We start from the raw sequence: 23,289 nt of genomic DNA, 5'->3' as shown, positions 1-23,289 counted from the left end.
TAATACATACGCAGACAGTTTAAACAGGTTCAGAGGACTCATCATATGATCTAATATAAACCACCTCATCGCTGTCAGAGAAAAGGTTGAAATTATCACACTATGATTTGGTAGTGATATGATGCCTGCTGGACAATCTCCACATTATGAAGGACCCCATGCCACTTTATCTGTAATGCTACAGCCCTTAATTACATGATCACATGCTATTTCCCTCTTTCCCCCCTCCCCCCAACTGGACATTTTCCCCAGTGTGATTAACTTTATTATATTTATAAAGCAAGAGCTCTGCATAGTTATATCTCCACCGTACTGAAATCACACTTGTGACATTTTTCAGAGTAACAGCCGTGTTAGTCTGTATTTGCAAAAAGAAAAGGAGTACTTGTGGCACCTTAGTCTGTAAGGTGCCACAAGTACTCCTTTTCTTTTTACTTGTGACATTGTCAGCACACCAACTTCTAAAGCACGCTAAAGTTCAGAATTCTTCACACTCCATTCATTAAATCAGAATACAAAGAACCGAATTCACTGGTATGCTCCACTCCAGTGTAGTAAAGCAACCATAAACCTATCTTAACTGGACAATTTTAGTTTGAACAATTCTAACAGAATCTTCCAAAATTGAGCCTGGTGAACAGCTCTCCCCAAAAGGAAATCATCATAAATACAGGTCTTTTTCTGTGCATACCACCTTGTACTTTTAAAGGCTAATGTAACATAACTGTATCTTAATATCAGTGTTGAATGTGCATGATTCAATCTACTTAGACTTGAAAGTGTGTTTTTACTTCAATATTTCTATATAGTGCCTGTGCAATATGCATACTAAAGATTCACATAATTAAGTTTTGCTCTTGGAATTTTACCCTTTATCATCATCCCCTTCCCGTAATTTTTGTGGCATTCCTTTGACGTTGACATTCTATCAGATGTCAATGAATAGAAAGCTACAGTATGACTTGTGTTTTCAAGTGACATTTTAATGGATTTCCTGAGCTCTTTTAAAAAGAGTCAGACTGGATGCGTAATACTCACAAGTGTATCATAATGCAGCATTTTATTAAAATTGACATATTTCAGCCCCCTCAAAAATCAGGGGGTGTTGTTTAAAAGTTAGTGGGAGAAAAGAAGAGACTTTTGTATAGAAAGAAGAAACATGATAAAGCTGAATATTTATTATGTAATGATATTTTTCCACTACACAAAAAGAAAATGCTAAAGTCTTATTTACAATATACAAACCCCACACATTTAAACTACTGCAAAAGGCATATTTTTATGGCAGTTTTGCTTACTTACTTAGGGCTGCAATCCTGCAAATAGTTCCACTCTGGCAGACTCTGCTCCCAGAAGCCAAAAGGACATCCACATGGAACAGTTTGCAGAAACAGGGCATATGAGACTGTTCAAACCTCCTTTACTAAGAACCTGCCAACATGTCTCCAGTGTTCTATTGACTGTGGAGTAACCAAACTTCTGATCATCCAAATGTATTTTAGTTCCCCCATGCATTTCAAGAATCTGAATCCCACTACAATTCTCCTTTATGTATGTGTTTAGCCTCCCTGAAATGAGGGTTATCTGCTGCAGCATCTGTATTTTGTTTAGCATGTCCTGAGGAGGATATTTCAAGCACTTCTCGGGATTCCAAGTACTCAGTGTTCTGTGCCTAAGTAACCCCTAAAGAATTTTCAATGGGTTAGGAATGCAGCAATTTTAAAATCAGCATATCAAAATAAATCTACTTTATATGATCAATTATTGGATTAAAAAATGGCATTTACATGAATTAGTTTTTTATTCTTCTATAGAAAATGCTAGAAGTAATCCTAGACAGCTGTGTGCTATAGGGCAATAACCTCTACATTCTATCAGCCTGATTGACAATTAGAATTGTTTGCTTAAATTATTTCAAGAGAAAAAAATTATATTAAACTTATGTTTTACATTAATACCCGAGTCCTTACTCAATAGTTCAGTTCATTACTACAGGTTGATCATTGTTTTACACATTTTGATGGAGGCACTTACACATTTGGACATGGCATTTGACAAGACAGAGTTTAAGACCCAGTCCTTGGATGTAAGAAGCTGTGTAGCTACAGCCAACAACCCAGCAATTTAACTAAGAAACCACGGAACTCCTTCTGATTTATCAAGTCTGTTTAGAAACAAGCACCTGACTCCTAAAAGAGCTGGGGAATTTAAAACAGCAGCCAGAAGAACATCTCCTCCAGCATCTAGATATAGACAGATGGTATATTTCCCTATTCTCTCCCATGGCAGATTTTCAATTACAGCATTCTTTAGCTACATCTTCAGTTTGCACTCTAGTGGATAGAAGTTTTAATTTCTCTTTTGAGCTGTGATTGGGGGGAAAAACCCTTATAAAGCCCCAGTCAACTTCTAAATCAAATTTCCAGCTGAAAAATTTGTTCTTGCTATTATAGCAAGCACCACTGAAGATTACCACAACTCAAATAGAAAATCTCTTTTTTTCCCCAGTTTGTTTGTCTTGTGACTATGTATATAGTTAGCTTCCCTGATTTGTCACTGGTCAGGTGTCCTACCCTCATGTAGAACTCTCACATGAATGGTCCTCCCCAGGCTCTGCAAGAGCATTTACCAGTGACAGCGGCAAAGCTGAAATTGAACACACTTCAGGCCAGCATGTGCACACAAATGTAAGGAGGGGTGGCCCTAGGTATGTTGCTCCCAGGACCCTCCAATGATCCTTATAAAACACAACAGTGAGCAGAAAAAGGCCCAAACTTATTCTTTATTTATTTAAAGGAATTTTTAAAACCTCAGGACAAACTATTTAAAATGTGCCCTCTCTGACAACTTGAGATTATCCCTTTGACTATGTCCATTCCACAGCTTCCACAAGCTGGTGAAAAAGCTACTATATTGACCAACCTCACACAAGAAATAGGAGAAATTCCCATTAATCTTGAATCTGTAATCCTCTGTTAGTAGAGTATAGTTGTGTATTCCCAAGCTACATTAAAGGATGCAGTTATGGCATTCAGCAGCCCATAAACAGCTACATATAAAAGAGTTGACGAATACTGAATTCTGCATCAGTATTGGTTTTAATTACTGACCTCAAACAATTGTTTGTGAGAAATATTAAAGAAAGAAAGAGAGGGAACTGACAAAAATTTAGATACAGTATATAACAGAAATGGGCATAAAACAAATCCACTGATCTGAATGCCTGTGAACTTTACATATGGATCAGAACTAAGTGGTTTGGAAGTTTCTCACATATATTGGTGGCCCCGGTGTAGGAGGAGGAGAAATGGTTGTAAATTTAAAAGAAGAAATAAACTATCTTAAAAACCGAATGCATTTTAGTTCTGTTTTATTTAACAATGATCATTCTTACTGAAATATATAATTGGTCAAAAACCTGACTTTCAGAAAATAATCCTTCCCACGTGAAAATGCTGTTTGTTGCTCACAATATCAATTTTCAAATTAAAATTCTAACTATTTAATGTGTGATGAAGTTTTGGGCATCACATTTCTTTATTTTGCAAAGATGTTTAAAGAACATTAATACGAGAGAATATTCTGATTTTTTTTTTTCAGTTCCTTCTGCCAGTCAAAACCGGATCCTGATATCTAAACTGTAAATAGCCCCACAATACATACTGTGTTCAATTCATGACACAAGCCATAACAGTGCTTTCTCAATTGCACCTGCAGTTAGTTATTGCCTACAGAGGTGCTGGTGTGTACCTCTGAGGTCGTGGAAGGAGGCATTATAACCAAAGAAGCACTGGAATGAGGGTGAACAGGACTTGCTGCCCCCGTAGGAAAAATGTAGTTGGCTCTCTTGACATATTCCTCCTGCTGATGTTCGTCACTGTAGAGGTAGTCAAGGCCATGCCCTACTCAGATACATTCCTTCTGAGCTGACTAGTATTACAGGCTCATGAGCACACAGCAAAATTTCAGCTGCTTTCTCCAATTCAGGGGAAAGAGACTCCAGACTTCCCTCCTCTAAAGAACTCATTCTGGGATAGCTATGATTTGACCACACTTAAGTTTGATACCATCGAGCAAGAAACTTTGGGTTAATTTTTCCCTCACTGCTAAATCTGAGGCCTGACAACTCTATTTCACAGCAAAACATGACACTAATTTAACAAATTCTGAGTTGCAAACTAAGTGTAATGAATTCATTTTCAGCAATTAAGTGCAGACATCCTATGGTCTTTCCCCAAGCTCTTCCACAGTCTATAGTTAAAATGGATTTTGACGATCACAAAATTAACATCAAGTCAGAGGTCATCTCCCAATGTGACTTTTCCAGCAGGTTGTTGGGCTGTCCCTGAAGCAGCCCCAGAAGGAGACTGACTAGGGGAGTCACAATTGCCTTGTGTTCACCCTACTGCTCCTGTGAAGGAGTAAATTGTGCCAGGTCTATACCAGCTGCAGCATATCCTCCCCAGTGTGCCACTATAATTAGAGAGACAGATTCCAGATTTTTCCTAGTTACGACTCCTTCCCCCACACCTACATGAAGTGGGAGGGATGTAAAATATGAGGAGCCAATTTCCCCCTGCTGCCAGAAAGCAGTAATAGTCAACACAAGCACAAGAGAACATGTTAAGCCCCCACTGGTCTCTTCAGCCAGCACATAAGCTGGGCCACAGTCTTGCCCTTCAGTAATGGTAATAATGATAAATACTCCTCTTTAACATAACAGATTATCAAAACTTTTGGCCTGAGGCCTCCAAAGATTCTAGAAGTTGGGTTGCCTCTCAAATAATAGCTTAAAAACCACTACTAACTACCACTACTTTAAACACTGCATTCATAACAACTGATGCAAGCTTACTGAACACTTGGATTAAAAATAAAGGAAGTAGATCTCAAGAAATTGGATGTTGTAATTCTTAGAAACTCAAAGATTAAAATGCCTCAACAAGCAGAGTACTTTAACGAATCAAGACACGTGAAGCATTTCCTAGGCTGAAGCCTTCACACAGGTGCATCTTCTACTAAATTAAATGGAATTTCTGCCCGTGTAAGGAATACAGGATCAGACCACAGGACCCCTTTCTCTGGGTAAAATGTCTAGAGTGGCAAAAAGGGGCAAGAGCAGAGAGGAGGATCTCAAACCAGAGTGTAACTTTTTCAAAGCCCACAAGCTAGCTTCCCCTCCACCCAAATCATCATCATGTATCTGAAGCTTTAGAGCATTCCCCTAAGAATTCTGTATAAACAGGATTTCACTGTTTTTCCTGCCATGTCTGAGGATTCTACTGTCACAGTGCTCTTTTTCACTATGTTTTTCTAATTGGGAGAGAGAAAGCCATTGTCTGAGCACCCAAACTATAGCCACCAGATCTAGCCACCAAAAATCCCCAACACCAGATTACACAAAAAATATATACCCAATTTCAGGTGCCTAATTATTGTTTATGACCCTTAGTGTACAATGGAAGAAACTATACAATGTCTAAGGAAAATTCCCACAGAAATGTTAATACAATTGTTAAAATTTGTAACAAAAAGCAAACATTGTAAAGGATAAACTAACAAAAGTACTAATTTTGGAAAACGAAAATTTTCACTGATATTAGGCTGCAACTGCAAACACAAATTGAATCACAGCACATTTTAAACTGTTCACTCACTACACAAAAAATGTACACTTCCCTAATTTGAAGTACCTACAAAAAATTTTAAACGAAAATGCTGAATACATAATTTCAGCTAACCTAAATGTACATTAGATTCACAGATAAATCGTTTAATTCAATAAAACGGATTTCTTCATTTAATTTAAAAGAAACAATCATGTAACTGCCTCTCATCTCACCAAACGAAGTAAAAACAGTGAAAGAACTACGGAAGTTCCCAGAAAAATTGTTAGAGACACCTGGAGATTTTTCATAAGTGGGTAAACAGAGTAACAAAACCACCAAGCAGCACTACCCAAGGGAAATAATGTAATATAGCTTTTTGGAATTAATTCTACTATTCTGAATTTCCTTATTTATAGTGAAAAGGTAGAAAAATAGGAAGGATTCAGCTAAGCCATATAGTGGAAGATGTATAAATGCCACAAGGAACGGACAAACGTAATTCAGTTCATAGAAAGCCTAAGGTGCAGCATTGAGTCTGGGCTAACTGAAAGCTTGAATACAGAAGCAGATAATAGAAGAGGCCCACAGGGATAAAAACGCAATTGAATGTTTGGTAGCACCTTCACTTCATTCATTTCTCTATTTTTTCCCTAAATGTATTTGAATGCTCATTAAAAGAGAAATCAAACATTGCCAGGCACATTAATGCTGCATTTGTTTTGTACCTTGGAAGACCGAAAACAAAATGCTGTAGATTTCACGTCAGCTTTCTCTTTGTCCGTAAGAAGAAGACTCTTGTCATCCATGAGGCTTAAATATTTCCCTGTTGTTATATGTCTTAGTCTGAATAGCTGTCCCCATCTAATGTGGCTTCCACTCCACCTAATAAAGCAAGTTCAAAGAAGGATTCTTAAACAAAATGTTTAAAATTTAATGTTCTAGACCAAACAAACATATTTAAAGATTCATTATTATTCAGATTAGTTGCAAAATCATTGGCACAGAATGTCAAAGTCCACCCGTCATAGTACAGTATTAACAGAAAAAGCTACAATGTTTTTGGCTATCTGACGCGGTATCACTCCAAGAGGTACAATAAACTCATGTTTAAATTAACCTGTTAATAAAAAGTATTATGACAAAAGAAAAAGGTAAATGAATTATGACTTTTTCCAGTCCCAAAGAAGTGGAGACAGGAGGCTTTGACTAGAACCAAGAACACCATCAGTACAGTTTAACAGGTTCTTTTTTTTTTTTTTTAATCTTTTCACTGGTGGAAAAGATTACTTCTCTGAGCTGTATTTTCTGCACTGACAAAAGGAAATACCATCCGAATGGCTTGAAACCTGCATATACAGTGCCTCTCCCGAGCCACTCTGCCATAGCTCAAGAGAAGTCCTCTCAGGTATAATGAAAGGAAGCTGTCAGTGGGATATTTGAGAGGAAGTTTAGTCCCCTTTCGTTACAAAAAAAAAAATTCAGATGTTGCAGAAATGGCTGCTTACTGACAGAAAAACAGAAATAATTCACAGATGGATTTCAGTAACTAGAGGATTTTACAGATACCCTATTGCATCCAGGAGAGGAGATCTCAGCTCCAAAGTATGAGCCAAGACCAACCAGGTCCTCACTTCAACATTTTATCCACTTGTAGCTAAGTTCACTGAGCTTCCCAGATCACTCCTCTGCTCAGCTGTCTGTGCCCTCAGATACAGTGCTCACAAAATGATTATAAAACCAATCAACAAGAGCCTGCCCATATGCTTCACATTCTGCAGGAGATAAAGGGAAAGAAGAAGGGATGCTCCCACCCTGGAGTTCCACTCACAGTGGACTTCAAATTGAGGCACAGAAAGAGCAGGGTTCCAACTCCCTGCTTCAGACTGAGCCTCCTGTACTAATCTCCTGGCTGTACTCCAAATGTGTCGAGGTACTCCTCCATCAGCTTTCTCTCATAGGACCTCTCAAACTTTACTTAGAGTGGACGCTTGGGAGGGAAGGGACCATTCTTTTGTTCTGTGTTTGTACAGTGCCTAGCACAATGGGGTCCTGGTCCATGACTGGGGCTCCTAGGTACTATCACAATACAAATAAAGAATATTCCATTTTGTTTGAAACAGCTCAAACTCATCATTTATGGGTCAAATATCACTGACTGGTATTGGTGAACCTACAGATATTCTATTTCAACTAAATCTAAATTATCCCACATATCAGAAGCTTGCATTGCCCCTTTTTGTTTTTATATAAATTCTTATGTACTTTTAGAATGAGCCCAAGCACATTCCAAAACAAATTAAATTCCGAAACAAATTAAAAGTTTTTCCCTGTATGTGTTTCATATGCATCTGTACACTAGCCTAGGTCCTATTCAAGGCACATCACATACGTCATTATCACTGTAGACCAGTGTAACAGATTTAGACTATTATCTGTGCAATAAAAATATCCATTTGTTTAAGCACCTCTTCATAAGTGCTAGGTATACTGTCTGTGTAAATCCTGAAAACACATTTGGCAGCCATTTTCACAATATAAGTAACCTCTTGGCTTCCATTTTCTTAAAGAATTGGGGAGGTTCTTGGTTGTTTTAAAACACACTAGAGAGACAGGGTTTATTTCTGTTGCCTACTCTTTTTTTTTTTTTAAATGACAGTAAAAATGTTGAACTCTGCTGTGGGATTTTTAGGTGGGGAGGGAAGGAGGATTTATATCTCATAAATGCATTCCCCCCCATTAAGTCTTTTATATGGCAAGGTGAGCACCCACTACCAAAACACATCCAATACATACTACTGTCAGCTGGCATGAAGATTCCATCATTCAACCATATAAAGACCCAGGGCCTGAGTCTCAGTGATCACGTTGCAGCACTTGGGCCAGGGAAGGCAAAAGTGGCTGAAAATCTCTGCGTTCCTCATTATGGAGCCATGCAGGAGCCTACCTTAGAGCAGACTAGGGCTGCTCTAACTTACACTGCTTCACATGGCCATTATGGACTATAGGAAGAAGAGAATAGCTGAAGTGTAATGCACCCCAACCACACTTCCAATTTGCCCTTGAGAGATGGCAGCAGAGCGCGCACTGCCCTTACACTAGCTCTAACCACTGAGGAAGCTTTCTGGGTAGTGAATATTCTGAGCAGGCTGTTTCTGACCACTTAAAGGCCCCCTCTGCACAGCCAGAATGGCATAAAAGCGCTTTAGCATAACAGACTCAAGCCCACAGACTACTGTGAGCAAAACAATGATAAACGCTACCACCAGCTGCTCTGTACAAAAGATTCCTAACAGTCTGGTGTGAATTTACATTGAGACTGGCTACGGAATCAAAGCTGTGCAATGCTTCAGGGGGTTCTGTGCTAGTGAAGAGAATTCAAAAACAAGAATGGAAATTGTATGGAAAAAATTGTATGGAAAATCCCATCAGCATAGTCTGGGGGAGGAAGCTGGACAGCCAGAGCACAAGTTCCAGGTTGTAGTGGGTGGAGAGGAGGAAAGACAGTGATTTTAAGAAAAAAGAAAAATTGGGAAAAGGAAGTAGGACCGGGGAACAGTGATGCGTTGGTGACAGGGCTTGCACAATTGTAAAAAAGAGGGGGTGTTGATTTATGAACCAACAGCAATAATAGTCTTAGAACCAATCTTATTAAGAAATATTCTTCTAAAGAAAAGATGAATAGCATAAAACAAGATCTTTCAAGAGCTCTAGGTTCCATAAAAGGAACACTAAGCTATTCCAATTCCAATGTATTTTCCTTGCAATTACTTAGGCCTTTCTCTCATTTCCATCCACCACTTGATCTTTCCTTTTCTAGTCATAGCCCGTGCTATCCTTCCCCCTCTGATAATTCTTTGCCTAAACCCTATCTTTTTGCTCTGTCCAAGCCTTCCTCTCCTATTCTCTTCTCAGAGGAAATACTGAGTCCACTTTCTGTTGTCACAACCTCCCTCCCTACTGGACTTTCAATATCCAGGTGCCTGTGCCAGGGTTTATATTAGCGAAAACACGCATAAATCTGGGCTGTTGTATATTTCCTCTGTGTTGAATCATAAAAACTCCCAGATTCAAGTAACCTTTCCGAAAGTTTCAAGAATGTGTAAGAATGCACATGCATATTATGTTACTCCATCTAATGTACCAGGAAACTCTGTGACCATATCTGCACACAAAACCGTGTAGTATAATACTTACTAGAGCAAGCCTTGCCCCCGCAAAAAAAAAAATCTTACAGTCCAAGCCTGGAAAGACATTAATCTAAGTAGCCTCATGACTTCTATGGGATAAAGCTAGGTATGTGCATAAATCTCTACAAGATTGGAGTCCTAGAATGTAAAATGTTGGGTTTACTCTCACTAATCAGCACTACTTATTGTGGTGTTTGCAGGTCTGAGTCATTGATAGAGAGATTTTCAGGACAGGAAACAGATTTTAGTCTTTATTTGTTAAACATGTAAATGTTGCACAATATAGTGTTGTATAGTAGTAATAACAAACATATATACAGATTAGACTGATTTGTCACAAATCATGTGTCCAATTCGATACATTCAAAATTTATTTCTAATCACTGATGCACATAAATTTGTCTACTTAGCACCAGCTGGAAAGTTATAAGATGACACCTTTGGTAACAAAATAATACATCTGAAATTTGGCAATAATTGTGTCCCACCCAAAAAAAAAAAGTTTAACATTTTGATAGTAACAGTCATGTTCCTTGTAAAGAAAGATTACTCCTGTCAGGGCTGACTTGTATTGCAGATTCTTCTGACAAGTTCTCTAAACCTGCAGTCTGTACACATTGCCTGTCAGTTATGCCATAAGACTATCAAATTGTAACATAACTCACTGTTCCTGTTCCATTATTTGCCAGGTGGTACACACTGATGGTAAAATACTACCCTGAAACATGTGAAGAGAAAGGTTTGGGAAACAAAAAGGCAGCGATTCTCTCATGGTTTCATTGCTGTTGCTCAAGCACAATTTAGTCCAAAAGCAACTAAAGGGGAGTGGAGGGAAATCCTTCCATTCCCCTTATATATATATTCAACGTCTTTTAACATCATCCCTTTAAATGGCATGCACAGATTAAACAACATCATTAGAGTGTAACATTTCCCCACAGCTATTGTCATTTAGTCTCTAAAATGATAATTTGTCACTTCACATTTTATCATAACTGCATACTTGTGAGTGAAACTTTAAGGCATGCTTGTATATTACAGTCACAGCTAAATAAGACACAATTCCCAGCAAGCAATCCAACTTTACATCATACTTTTGTGCGAGTTTTTCGGTTTATTTGGGGCTTTTTAAAATGCATCAGAAATTTATGGGGACAAAGCATAGTAACATAAAATCTTATTGGAATATGACCACCATGCAGGAGCTGTCCATAACCATAAATGACTGGAAAAGGGAAAATAAAACCACAAATATTTGAAATTAAAACAGAATAATCGAACCTGGATGTGATTCAGCAACATATTTAAGCACACACCTATCTTTAAGCACAAGTAGTCCCAGTGAAGACAGTGGAACTATTCATGTGCTTGAAGTTAAGTACACGCTTAAGTACCTTGCTGACTCAGGGCTTTCATGTTTGCTTCTAGTTTTTACCTACTGTGCTACTGACTTAGAGACTGACCCTACTCTGACTGAAGTCATACAGCTGATCGAGTTTGATTATATTGTATATATTTTTTCTTTGCATATTGTTACTTACGCAACTCTTAGAGTCTCTAGTCGCCAAAGGGAACGAGCATGAATCGACACAGCACCACCTTCATAATGGACAGTTCTGTAAATCAAACAAAGCAACGTTCTGAGATGAAAATTCTGATATCTCGTCTTTAACTTTCAATTTGTTCGGTTAATTGAGGATTTTTAATTTCAAGGTCCAAGACAATCCAGTTAACTGTTATTTAACAATTATGGTTATCAAACTCAAAAATAACTTGTCCCTTAAATGTTCTGATCCACTTGTTCATATACATTATTTTGTTTTTAAAATGCATAATTTTATCAAACATTTCTTTCCACTATCACATTTATACCACATTCAAAAATGTAAACCTCAGTGTTTCTAAGGATCAATTTGCCAGGGGAAAAAATATATAATCTGAAGATTAAAACATTGAATAGCAAAACTCAACACTAAAATAGATATTTCAAAACCAGAAGTAAGATGGTGGTGTTCGAATTTCTCATTAAAAACAACAGAATAACACAAGAAGTTACAAATGTGCCAAAATACTTATTTGAAGATAAGGAAGGACTAATTCCAACTCCAACGCGTCAACGGGAGGCAAATAAAGCATAAGAGGAGCAAATGTTAAAATATTAATCCAGGGCTAAAAGATAAAGCTAAAATGTTGGGGAAACAAGTTAAACAGAGGGAGCCACATTATTGACATCCTAGATGAATGAGGTTTCAAATTATGTGAGAAAAAAGTAACTCAAAATAGAAGCAAAATATGCTTTGTGTAAATTCAAATAAAAATCACTGACCCAGATAACTCCTTCCAAGATCCATGCACAGTCAGTCTCCTCTCTGTGCGCATCTACCTCAAGAAAAGGTGTATGGGCAGTTCCTTAACATTGGGGGTAAAATCCTGGCCCTCTCAAGGTCAAAGAGTTCTGTTGACTTCAGTAGGGCCAGGATTTCACACCAGGCTTTTTGTTTGTTTTTTTAAAAATGGGATTTTAGCTAAATTAGAAATAGGCTTTTAACCATTTGCTTGTTCGTCTGTTAGTATGATCTACACAATATGTTAGGATGGCATTGCTGATGAGCCAAACAATGGACCTGATCTTGCGAGTTCTTACTCAAGCAAAACTCCCATTGACTATTTACATTGTAATTAGTGGATGGTTTGCCTGAGTAAGGACTGGGATGATATTTTTAAGTAGTCATGGCCAGCCTTTCAGCTGGCATATACAGTCAGAGTTCTATTGACTTTAATAGATCTTTGACAATATGCACAAGTTGAGATCTGGCCTTGATTTCTGGCAGGGGCTCCTTTTCTTCCCCCATCCCCTCCCCCCAAGTACAGATTGACACTGATCCTTTTAACACTGTTCCATTTATGAGAACATATCAATTATTTTAATAATTTGGATCATCCTAAAAGCTTTTTTCTTTATCAACTGTAGGTGTTAAAAAGAATTAAAGCTCATTTATGTCAAGGCAGATTGCTTCTTAAATATTATGAACCAGATGACAAGCAAAAGAAACTTTTGCCATATTGTATCTGAACTTATATATTCAGAGGTTTGCCTATGTCAGTACGTGGCATTTTTCATACAGCTGTGGTTGGCTTAATACTTTCATACTGCATGAAAAAACAATATTACATCAAAGTAATATCACTGATCATGAGTCCTGATGTAATGCCTGGAAAAGGTGTAAGGCCTGGAAAACATTTGCACTGGATAAAACCCTGTGCTGGTTTCTCACCATCAAGTCTAATATTTTCTATATTTAATTTCCTGGGTCTGTTGCAGGAATAGCTTATCAGCAACAGCATGAGGGGCCTCCAACAAGCTCTCAGACGTCTCTGCAGAGGGAACAACAGTGCCAGTTAAATCTTAAACTTTTATTGAAATCAACCCTCAAGAGCACAATAAACATTCTGAAAACCTGTGCTCCAAGTCAGGTACCATGATTTCATGTTTTGTTCTTTTTTTGTACATGGCCTACCACAACAGAGGCTCTACTAAACAACACATAAGCAGCCACACACTGTTTAAAATCATAAAATTCTTAATTAGCCTTTTGCTTATTTCCCTATAAAATTAGCTGACATTTCACAAAATACCAAAATTCAAGACTGATGCTATATGTGGTTGGAATTCTTTCTTTCAAATAGTATAAAGGCTTGTTCTAGCAGTTAGAAGGCCATTAAAATGTGTGTGAACTCAGTGAACTCTGTGTGATATCCTGAAACCTGCAGGAGACAAAATTATTTCTAATGTTGGAAAGCCTGAAATATGGCACTAATCTCATACTCTACAGGTATTTGTTTGGCAATGATCCAGGATGGAATATATAATGAATCCCAGACCAGTGTAATTTAAAATACCTTTAGAAATACATGGAGTGAAACTGAAAGAATGGGTTCTTTATGGTTGAACTGATTTGTTTTATGTCAACCTACATCCTCTTTTGTCCTCAAGATCATTCAGATATCCTAAGGGCCTAAAGCCACTGGCTGCCCCACTAACGGGAAGGATGAGTCCTGGAATGCTCACCTGGGAGGAATTTGGAGGCTAATGGGAGAGGAAAGCAGGCTACAGGGAAAAAACTGGGAAATGTAAATACAGTATTTAGCAGCCTCTTACTGGAAAATAGTTTCTAGCACATTCTCACCCATTTTCTATGAATGAATATGGTACCATGGAGTAATCTCTCTTTGTGCTGTAGCTTTTCTATGAATAATGCTTTGCAGGACTGCAAAGTGAAACTGAGTGCTTCTACCCTGAAAGTGCTTCTACCCTGAAAGAATGAGTAACTCCATAATACAAAGAGAGCTACCCTCAGGGCACCATCTGCATTTAAGAAGAGAAAGCTACAGGATAGGCACAGACAAAAGTAAATAACAGATTAGCCAAATAATGAAAGTTTATTTTTTTAACATTAGAAATATAATTTCTCTGCCCAATGTGAACTTCTAAAGAAAGCACACACAAAAATCTCCCAAAGCCAGGAATACTTGCTCCATGGCCAGTCAATTTATTCAAGAGAAAGGGTGGCATGCTATATGTACAATAATGAACACTCAAAGCCCTATATCTGGGAATTAGGAGGGTATTTGTTTGGCGTGTGAGAGTGAGGAGTAGACAGAGCTAATGTAAAATAAAGTCCCCACTAGTCTAGGCACAAGAAGAACAGGTCCTATCCAACCCTCGTATCATCTAAGAAAATTACCTTGTAGATGTGGTGGCTGTCACCCCTAACTCCCAGTCAACAGAGAGGAGCAGGGATGCCACTACCTTCTCAGCTGTGGCAGAGGACTCACTGAAATTCTACAGTCAGTCTCCCTCACTTCATAACTGTCTGCAGCAAGTTGCTACCCCAACCCACCCCATTATGATCAGATGTGGTGTTGTGGCAGCTCTGCCTCAATTTTCCCCCTCCCTGCCAGACTGTCCTTTGGCCTACTCCAGCCATAGGAGTGCCCTGTCCCTCCAGCCAGACTACTTTACAGAGTTCTACCCCTTCTGGGTCCAAGAGTCCTTTATCAAAGTACTCAAGTAATATATACAAAATCTAAACCGTCAGCATGGCTGGACTCAGCAGCCAGCCACCTCATTGCAGGCATGCCTCTGTTGCTTTAGACTGTTCTTCTGTCTCTCAATCCACCACATCATTCAGGGGCTGGACCACTTCTCCCCATAGTCATGTATTCAGGGAGGCTCCAACTGGGCTTCCAGCTAGCCCCTAGAGAAACCTGTCTGGTCTTCTCCCCTTTTTCTTCCTCAGACTTCCAGGCAGTTCTTCAGAGAGAGTGAAAGTGAACTCCCTCACCTCCAACTTTCCTCCTCCCAACTGGGCTCACCCAGCTCTTTAGGGAAACAAGCCCTGATTTCCCCTAGCTGGACTTTGTTTCTAATTAGGCTAGGCCCACATTCCAGGTGCAACAGGCAGATTAATTGGCCTCTCAGATCCATATTAATACTTTCACAGCATGTGTGGGGTAAACTCCTCATCACACTGCTGTTTGGTTTCAAAGAAAGGCAGAGTGAAATCTGTGGCCAAACAAACAAATTTTATTTCTTCCAAAGTAGATTTAGCTTTTCTTAAACAAATTGTAGCATATATAAAACTAAGAAGCTACTATCTTCAGTTACATCAGTGCAACCTTGCGGAAATCAACAAGGTTACACAGATAGGCAGAATTTGGCTTGAAACTTAGAATGTTAGACAAATAACAGATGTGTGTGCGTTAACATGAAGTCTAATCTTCATTTGTTACCTTCTTCCATCCCCAGAAAATAATTATTAGAATTTACTTTATATCAAAGTGGCTTTCACTGTTGTTCCATTTGATGTACCCCATTACTACCATTTATCTAGTACTTACAGCAGTTCAGAGTCCAAATGAACTGTGTTTCATTACATTTTAATCCTTACTGAAGGAGACCCAGAGTTTTTACAGTAACCCTTAACAGCAGGTGACATTACTGAGATAAAACACTCACTGCTTTCCGTTACACCTGTGCAAATCTGTAATAATTCCTTTGGATACAAAGGAGTTATTTCAGATTCACACTGGAATAATGGAGAAAACAAAAATATACGTTGTTAAGTGCAATAAAGATTCAAATTACTAAGTGAAGAGCAGTACAGAGAAACAAATCCTGCAATAGTTTATATTATTCATAATCTGATAAATACAGACAAATATAATGGCAACAGAAAATGAAGAGGGGGCAAGAGCCCACACAACAAGCCAGGCTCCTCTCCCTAAAAGAGGAGAAAGAGAGTATAGTCAGGGCCACAAAATACATTCCTCTTCCCCAGTGAGGCGCTCCATAAAACACTCCTGCCATTTTCCTTTCCTTTTTCCAATACACCCTTTAAATATTTTTTCTAAGCTTACAGACCCATGCCATTAGGCATTTTTATTTCAAGAGAACATAGTTGTAATAAACTCAGAGTCCTCAAGAGTCTGACGTTCATCTTTACTACAAATCTTTAGCTTGTTCAGTTAGTCTGTATAACGAAGCTAGAGAGACAAGGTGGGTGAGGTAATATCTTTTATTGAACCGACTTATGTTGGTGAGAGAGACAAGCTTTCAAGCTTACACAGAGCTCTAGGAAGACCTGAAGAAGAGCTCTGTGCAAGCTTGAAAGCGTCTCTCTCTCACCAACAGAAGTTGGTCCAATAACAGATATCTCACTCACCTTCTCTCTCTAATATCCTGGGACCAACACAGCTACAACAATACTACACACTATAATGAAGCTGTCTTTTGTCTGACCTATGGCTGTTTATTAAGCCTAACACAACCAGTTCTTCTTGATCATGACATTAATCTATTTAATTCCTTCTAATACAAAGTCACTAGGGCCTAGAACTTGCTAATTTGCTCACTAATTCCTTGGAGTTCACATACTGTAACTACAGCACCAAGGACAGCTCATCCTTTCCTCTGTTCTTCAGCTCTCTGAACAATTCTTGGCTCCACACTGCACAATTCTTGGCTGTAAGTGACATTACTGGGACACGAAAGTAGGGGCTAACCAGAATTAATCATGTTCCCACTTGCTGATTCCTAACACACTTGTGCTTACCTTTGTGAGATGTACAGCAGGAGTTTGCACTTCATGACAATTGGTAAATCTCAAAAAGGCAGCAAGACAACTGAACATCCAATTACAATAATGAATTAATTACATGGGTTAAAAATAGATTACTGTATACCAACTTCCCCCAGAGAACCATGAGCCAATTCATATTCTTATTACAATATTGCAGAGCAGTGTGGGGACACAGCAGCCACACCAATTAAATTCACTAACTGCAATGCAGGGCACTAAATGAGATAATCTATTCCATTTTGATATTGTTGAAATGTACCTGATTCAATAAAAAGCAAATATTAAATTATACTGTGAGGAGATAATGAAGTACAACCAAATGATTTGAAACAAATCTAGATGTCACAAATGTTAACAGCTTTTCTTTTTATTTCTCAGTGTCAAAAATGTTAAGATCTTATCTAAACAGCTTTCCTTTTTATTTCATATTTTTAATTAACAATTTTCTTTTAGTTTTATATGCATAACAGCATGGTGCTTTGCATGGATTATAAATGGATTAATAAATAAAATAAACTTCAAGGGCTTAGTTATAGTTCTTAGAAAAAGAACCATACTGGGGTCCCTAGGGGATGGCATACTGCCTACGTAAAGGTGGCTGGAGGTTTTATGCCTCCAAAGATCAAGACCAGATGTAATGACTCTGGAGACATTGGAGGAGGTAGGCTCACCTATGAGCTTTGCTATACTTTTGAGGGAAAAAATAGCTTGTATCCTCCCAACACGGAAGTTCTGCTGCACAGGGAGGTTGGAACTATGGCTGTAACCTCATTTCACCCTCTGGGGCATGGAGCACTGCCTGTGGCAATAGCTGCTCCTTTTCTTCTGGGAGTGAGACAGCGCAGACACCGACTGCCTCTGTTCTGGAGCACTAGAAAGTGGAAGGAAAGCCCACACTGTGCTCTCTACCACACTTCTGATCACAGAAGCTCAGAGTCGGAAGGGACCTCAGGAGGTCATCTAGTCCAAACCCCAACAGGAGATTATTTATCTCAGTTTGAATTGGCAGTCATTTTATTTAAGACTAACATGGGTTTATTGTAACTGTCTAATAAAGTTGGTGTCCTGGCACAATTCTAGTTCAGATGATGACATTCAAAGTTACACTTAAAAGCCAATTATATAAGATAGTCTCTTCATATCCTGCTCAAACCTGCTGCGTGTTTTCTATGTACTCAGATAGCCGTTGTATTTCACACACAGGTGGCTACACGCTTAAGTGATGGACCAAGTTGTTCTGTGTTTAGTTTATGAATCCACTGGTAAAGTGTGTGAAGAGCTTGGGGTCCTTCTGAGTGAATATATAATGCAACATTGTTACCTTTAAGATTATGGGGGGTTTTAAAAAATCAAAGAAATTGTCACTTGTCAGTGTGAATTTTGGGAGCTCAAGCCTTAGTCATAAATATTCCTTTCCTTGTGTCAGATATCAACCTTTTCTGGGTACAGTGCATATTTGTGAAGTTATTAATGCTATATCTAAGAAAATGTTTACAGTTGAAAGAGACTGATATAGGTTCCATTACCTGTAACAAATAATTTGCCTTTTTGGATTGTTGACCCATATATGCTAGGCTAAGATAGGTATATTAATATATGTGGTGTGAATTTTATATATCTATATAACATTTCTAGCAGCTACATAACCTAAATTGGCTTATGTCTCTCTATAATTCTGTTCACTTATGCTACATATGCCACAACACCTTGCATTAGCTGAAAAAGTAAATCAGGATCACAACATATGGGTGTTTACTATAGAAACAGGTAAGGAGTTACTTTCACAGGCCAGTACTGGAATGTCCCAAATGCAAAGGAGAAGATTCATGAGTGTTCTATGCTGGTACAAACCAAGGGGGTGCCTTCATCCCCTTGGTACTTGGAATGCATGTGTGCAGAACACAGAGATAAGGGTAACACCATGGTACCATGTCAACATCTGTACCCTAGAGTTCAGAGTGGGGGAGGAACCTTGACATACCAGAAAAACAAAGTGGAAAGTTTCTAGTTTCAGATGACACACACAATGCATTTTTACCTGTAAACACATTGACTAAAAAAAACCAACAACAGCTTTAGGGGTATAACTTCAGGAGCACACCTTCTGTATAAGGTGAATTTAACAACACTGAATGAGACTGCTTCCCAAAAACTGGTATCTTATTGAACCTTTCTTCCTATACTATAGTATTATTGACTTTTAGCAATAAACCTGAATGGCATTGGTTATTTGGTCTTTTAAATATATTTCATACCAAACCAAAGTGTGATCAAGCAATTGACTATACAATGTATCAACAGGATCTAATCTCTGTTCAGCCACTTTGAATATGAGTTTCTTTACTTCATACACTGCCTATCCAGTTCTGAGTCTAGCAGAAAGTCCTAAACCTCATTTGCAAATCCTTAACTGACCAGGACCTAGAACACTTTAGACTAGAGAATTCCAGGTACTCCTCAAAAGGAGGGGAGGCAGAGCTGTTGAACCAGTTTCCAATAAATTAGGCTGAGCCTAATACAACTCTTAATACAGTAATTTTCCTACTGGATAATTTAGGCTCCTGACAAACCGAAGCCTGACCCCTCCAATGAGATCCTGTGTAGAAGTCAGGAGATCCATGATCCCTCCCAGGGGCATGTGTTATATAATATGACATTTGTGGAAGAATCCCATGGTGCAGGATACTTTAAAAATGCATATAACCGTCAGAATAGTAAATTACTTGTCATCTGTAATATTTTAGGTCCTAATCCTACACTGAGAACTGTATGGGTAAACCTCACAGCACAGAGCCCCACTGAAATCAAACTCCGTCCCCAGTGCCCTGTGCTGGACTGGCATTCCATTTTATATTTCTTAGTAATAAAAGACAGCTGCTCATTCTTTTCAGAGGGTAATTATTATCGTTACAAAGAGTAACAATTCTAGCTCATTATGATGATCATGGTCTTGTGATGAGTCAGTGATTTTTTATAATAAGCACCTTAGAATTGGGACCTAAAGAGGAGCTGGAGAATCCAGCATGGTGACCCATCTCACCAATAATGCTGCTGTAGACTGGATCCCAAAATTCAAAGATGGGAAAAACAATTAAAATAATAATAATAATATAGTTATTGTAGGGCTGAAGCCCTCTATGTAAGTCCTTTCTGTTTCTCAGTCCAGTACTATATTAAGTGTTCTCAACTTTGCTGACTGCTTTTAACTTTACTATCAGTCCTTGTTGGACTGACAAAAGACAAGTATAGGAGGGAATTTCTCTCTTAATTCTTTCCTTCCTGAGACAATATATGCAAGAGTATTTCTCTGATTTCACAGACAGACTACAGGAAAAGTGATTACTTACCAATCAAAAGACAGATAATTTTTGGGTGGGTTTTTGTTTTCTTTGTTCCCCCACCCAAGACCTATAGCATAGTGTCCCTTTCAGAATTTTAGTTTTGAAGAAAAAGCAGTTATGATTTTGAAATTCGAGGTCACAGTGGAGAGATTTCCATATTTCTGAATAAGCAATTATAGAATATCAGGGTTGGAAGGGACCTCAGGAGGTCATCTAGTCCAACCCTCTGCTCAAAGCAGGACCAATCCCCAATTTTTGCCCCAGATCCCTAAATGGCCCCCTCAAGGATTGAACTCACAACCCTGGGTTTAGCAGGCCAATGCTCAAACCATTGAGCTACCCTCCCCCAAAAGCTATCAGTGTTCACATGCTGTGATATCGCTGTCAAATCGATTTTGAATTAATCGATTTACTGATTCATTTATTGGCTTCCTATCAAGATCAATTGTCCTTAGAGAGCTATAAGTTAACTTTGTCCTTCACTCAATCAATATTTTCCTGTTGATGCAAACAAAAAGCCTTTATATTCACCCCAAGAGAAATTGATGACCACATCCAGCCCCTTTGAATCTTTTCACTTGCTTCTTTCTTTGTCTCCTGCATCAAATTCAAACTCCTCATCCTCACCCCCCTCTCCTCTTTCTGCTCCCTTTTTCACTCTGCTGAAGCCACATACATAATTACTCACTTCATGTCCTTCCACTGATCTCCATGCACTGTCCCATGTGGCTGATCCCTCTAGCACACGCTCCCCTCCACCAGAGATCACTCTCCCTCCTCGAAGTCCTGCCATAAAACACGCTTTTTCCTACAAATCCTAAACCATGAAAGAAATGCTAACAAAAAGATTAAAAAATGCTTATTCAAAATTAAAAAAAAAAAAAAACTCATGGAACTAACAATGCACATGATGAACTTCAATGCCCATTCATTTTGTTTTGCTCTTGTATCTTGTATCCCATACATTAGTACATTATTTATACATTAGTACAGTATTTATAGGATAATTTTATCAATTACACATCTTTTTACATGACACTAAAAGGCAAGCCATCAGTTCCTCACAGCTCCTTAACTTGTTGTTCAGTTCCTTTCCTTATCTCTGTTTTGCATACTAGCATTCCAGGTATTGGTGCATGAAAGTACATCCTTTGTTTGTAACAGGGTAGAACAATCATATATCTTGTCCTTTCCCTTTGGGACATTCCACTACTGGCCTGTGAAAGAAACTCCCTACCTGTTGCTAGGAGAACACATTTATATGCTGATCCTGACAGTTTTCCTATCTACTTAAGCCAAAACTTACTTCAGCTAACACAGGGTATTATGGCATAGTTAGCACAAGAGAAAAGAATTATAAAAGATAAAGGCCAATTTGGGCTATATAACTGTTATTAATATTATGTGCTTAATGCATTCTCTCTCTCTCTCTATATATATATATACACACACACACACACACAAACACACACAGTGCAACTAATATACATTATTACTATGACAAAGACATGTGAATGTTTAAATACTTTGGGCCTTATAACAGCATTGTTTATAACAGCATTGATCAGTATATGCTGGGCATATAATTTTAAACACCAAAGAGATGGACCCCATACAAGAATCCAGATAGATTAAATTTGACAAATACAGTGCAAAGAAAGAAGCTATAAAACTTATGCACAACATGATCAGGACTCAAAATTTCTGACACTCCTTATCTCTCTTCACTCCTAAGCAGAATGTAATAAAGCCATATGAACTTTAATTCATATGATTTCTGCTTTTAGACAGGATAGCCTTTGACATCTCATCAGGATCGTGAGCCATGTCAGAGGAAATATGTATTCTCTAATTCTCATAATACATATTTTTCTACCCTTCGGCCACTCTGTCCCAACTAAAACCATAGAGAAAAATAGTTACTATTTTGCTGCCACATTCCATTCCTACTGTCAAAGTTTCTATTAGATTATTTGTCCACTCCAACTGTATTCCTGAGCCCCCCAGGAAAGACCCAGCATTCTATGTGCAGCAGACAAATTAGATGATTCTAAATGTTTCTTCATTTCTCAAAGCTTAAATAAATGACAGTGTCTTATCCACAATGGACCTTTCCCCCCTATATTTTCCTTGATATTCTTCTCTAGCCCAGCAGAAATGTTCAAAATAAATGAATTTTCTTGATGATATTTGATGTGACATTCGTTTTTCCTTTAAAAACTCGGTGCCCTATGGATGTTCACTACACAACTAGAAATTATTTTAGCCACATCACATATGTAGACAGAACATCCTCAAGTTCCATGCAACACAATCAGCAACATCAGAAGCTCCAAGGCCCTTCACGTGCAGCTCAAAAGGGTTTACTCAGAGCACCTATTACTGCACCAAAATCTTTATTTCTAATAACAGTTATTAACAGAGAAGCTGGTGTGGACTTGACTGACTCTTCTGCAGCAGCCAATATCATTTCCAAGTCCTGTAATTTTTCAGTTGAGCAGCCTCTCATTTTCTAAATATACAAAGACATACACACAAAAAAGAGTCTACAGCATTATAGATGATTCCATCTCATCTAATAATGCTTTTAGAGGTACAGATTTGACAGATGGGAAGTGCCCAGAAACCCACAGACAAGATTAAATATTCTCCCTGCTTTTGTTGTGCTTTAGGATGAAAAGGTAGAAATCTGCTCTCTTTCTTTCCTCCTATTTCTTCCCATTTCCTTCCTTGTTTTCCTTTTTTTCTCTTACTGGATATTACTTCATATTTTGTAACTTCCATCAAACTCATCTGACATGGAATGTCAGAAACATAAATCAGGAAAGTACTACAGCTTCAGAGGCAAGTGAACGCTATAGCTAAGTTTGCAAACTTTTATTTCCTTCCTATTTACAAAGTGGGGAAAATACTACTTCCCTACCTCATGTGAGGTATTGTGAAGATAAAGAACTTGTATTACATTACTGAAGATCATAGAAGTACCTAAGATAGACATAATTGAAGAAAA

The 23,289-nt window shown here is 38.2% G+C and overlaps 1 protein-coding gene across 17 annotated transcripts in view; it reads right to left on the bottom strand.

The window, feature by feature from the left end:
• Window positions 1–23,289, bottom strand: part of RYR2 (ryanodine receptor 2) — a 709,125-nt gene that overhangs the window by 393,936 nt on the left and 291,900 nt on the right. For all 17 annotated transcript variants that reach the window (XM_073338185.1, XM_073338183.1, XM_073338188.1 and 14 more), the window contains 2 exons: window positions 11,338–11,412; window positions 6,335–6,491 (listed from right to left, as the gene is read on the bottom strand). In XM_073338185.1, the coding sequence (XP_073194286.1) occupies window positions 6,335–6,491; window positions 11,338–11,412 (232 nt within the window). The remainder of the gene's footprint in view (window positions 1–6,334; window positions 6,492–11,337; window positions 11,413–23,289) is intronic.

The sequence above is a fragment of the Lepidochelys kempii genome, chromosome 3, assembly GCF_965140265.1.
Source record: "Lepidochelys kempii isolate rLepKem1 chromosome 3, rLepKem1.hap2, whole genome shotgun sequence".
Classification (NCBI taxonomy): Eukaryota; Metazoa; Chordata; order Testudines; family Cheloniidae; genus Lepidochelys; species Lepidochelys kempii.
The sequence above is the reverse complement of the archived record's forward strand: the minus strand, read 5'-3'. Positions and strand labels throughout refer to the sequence as shown.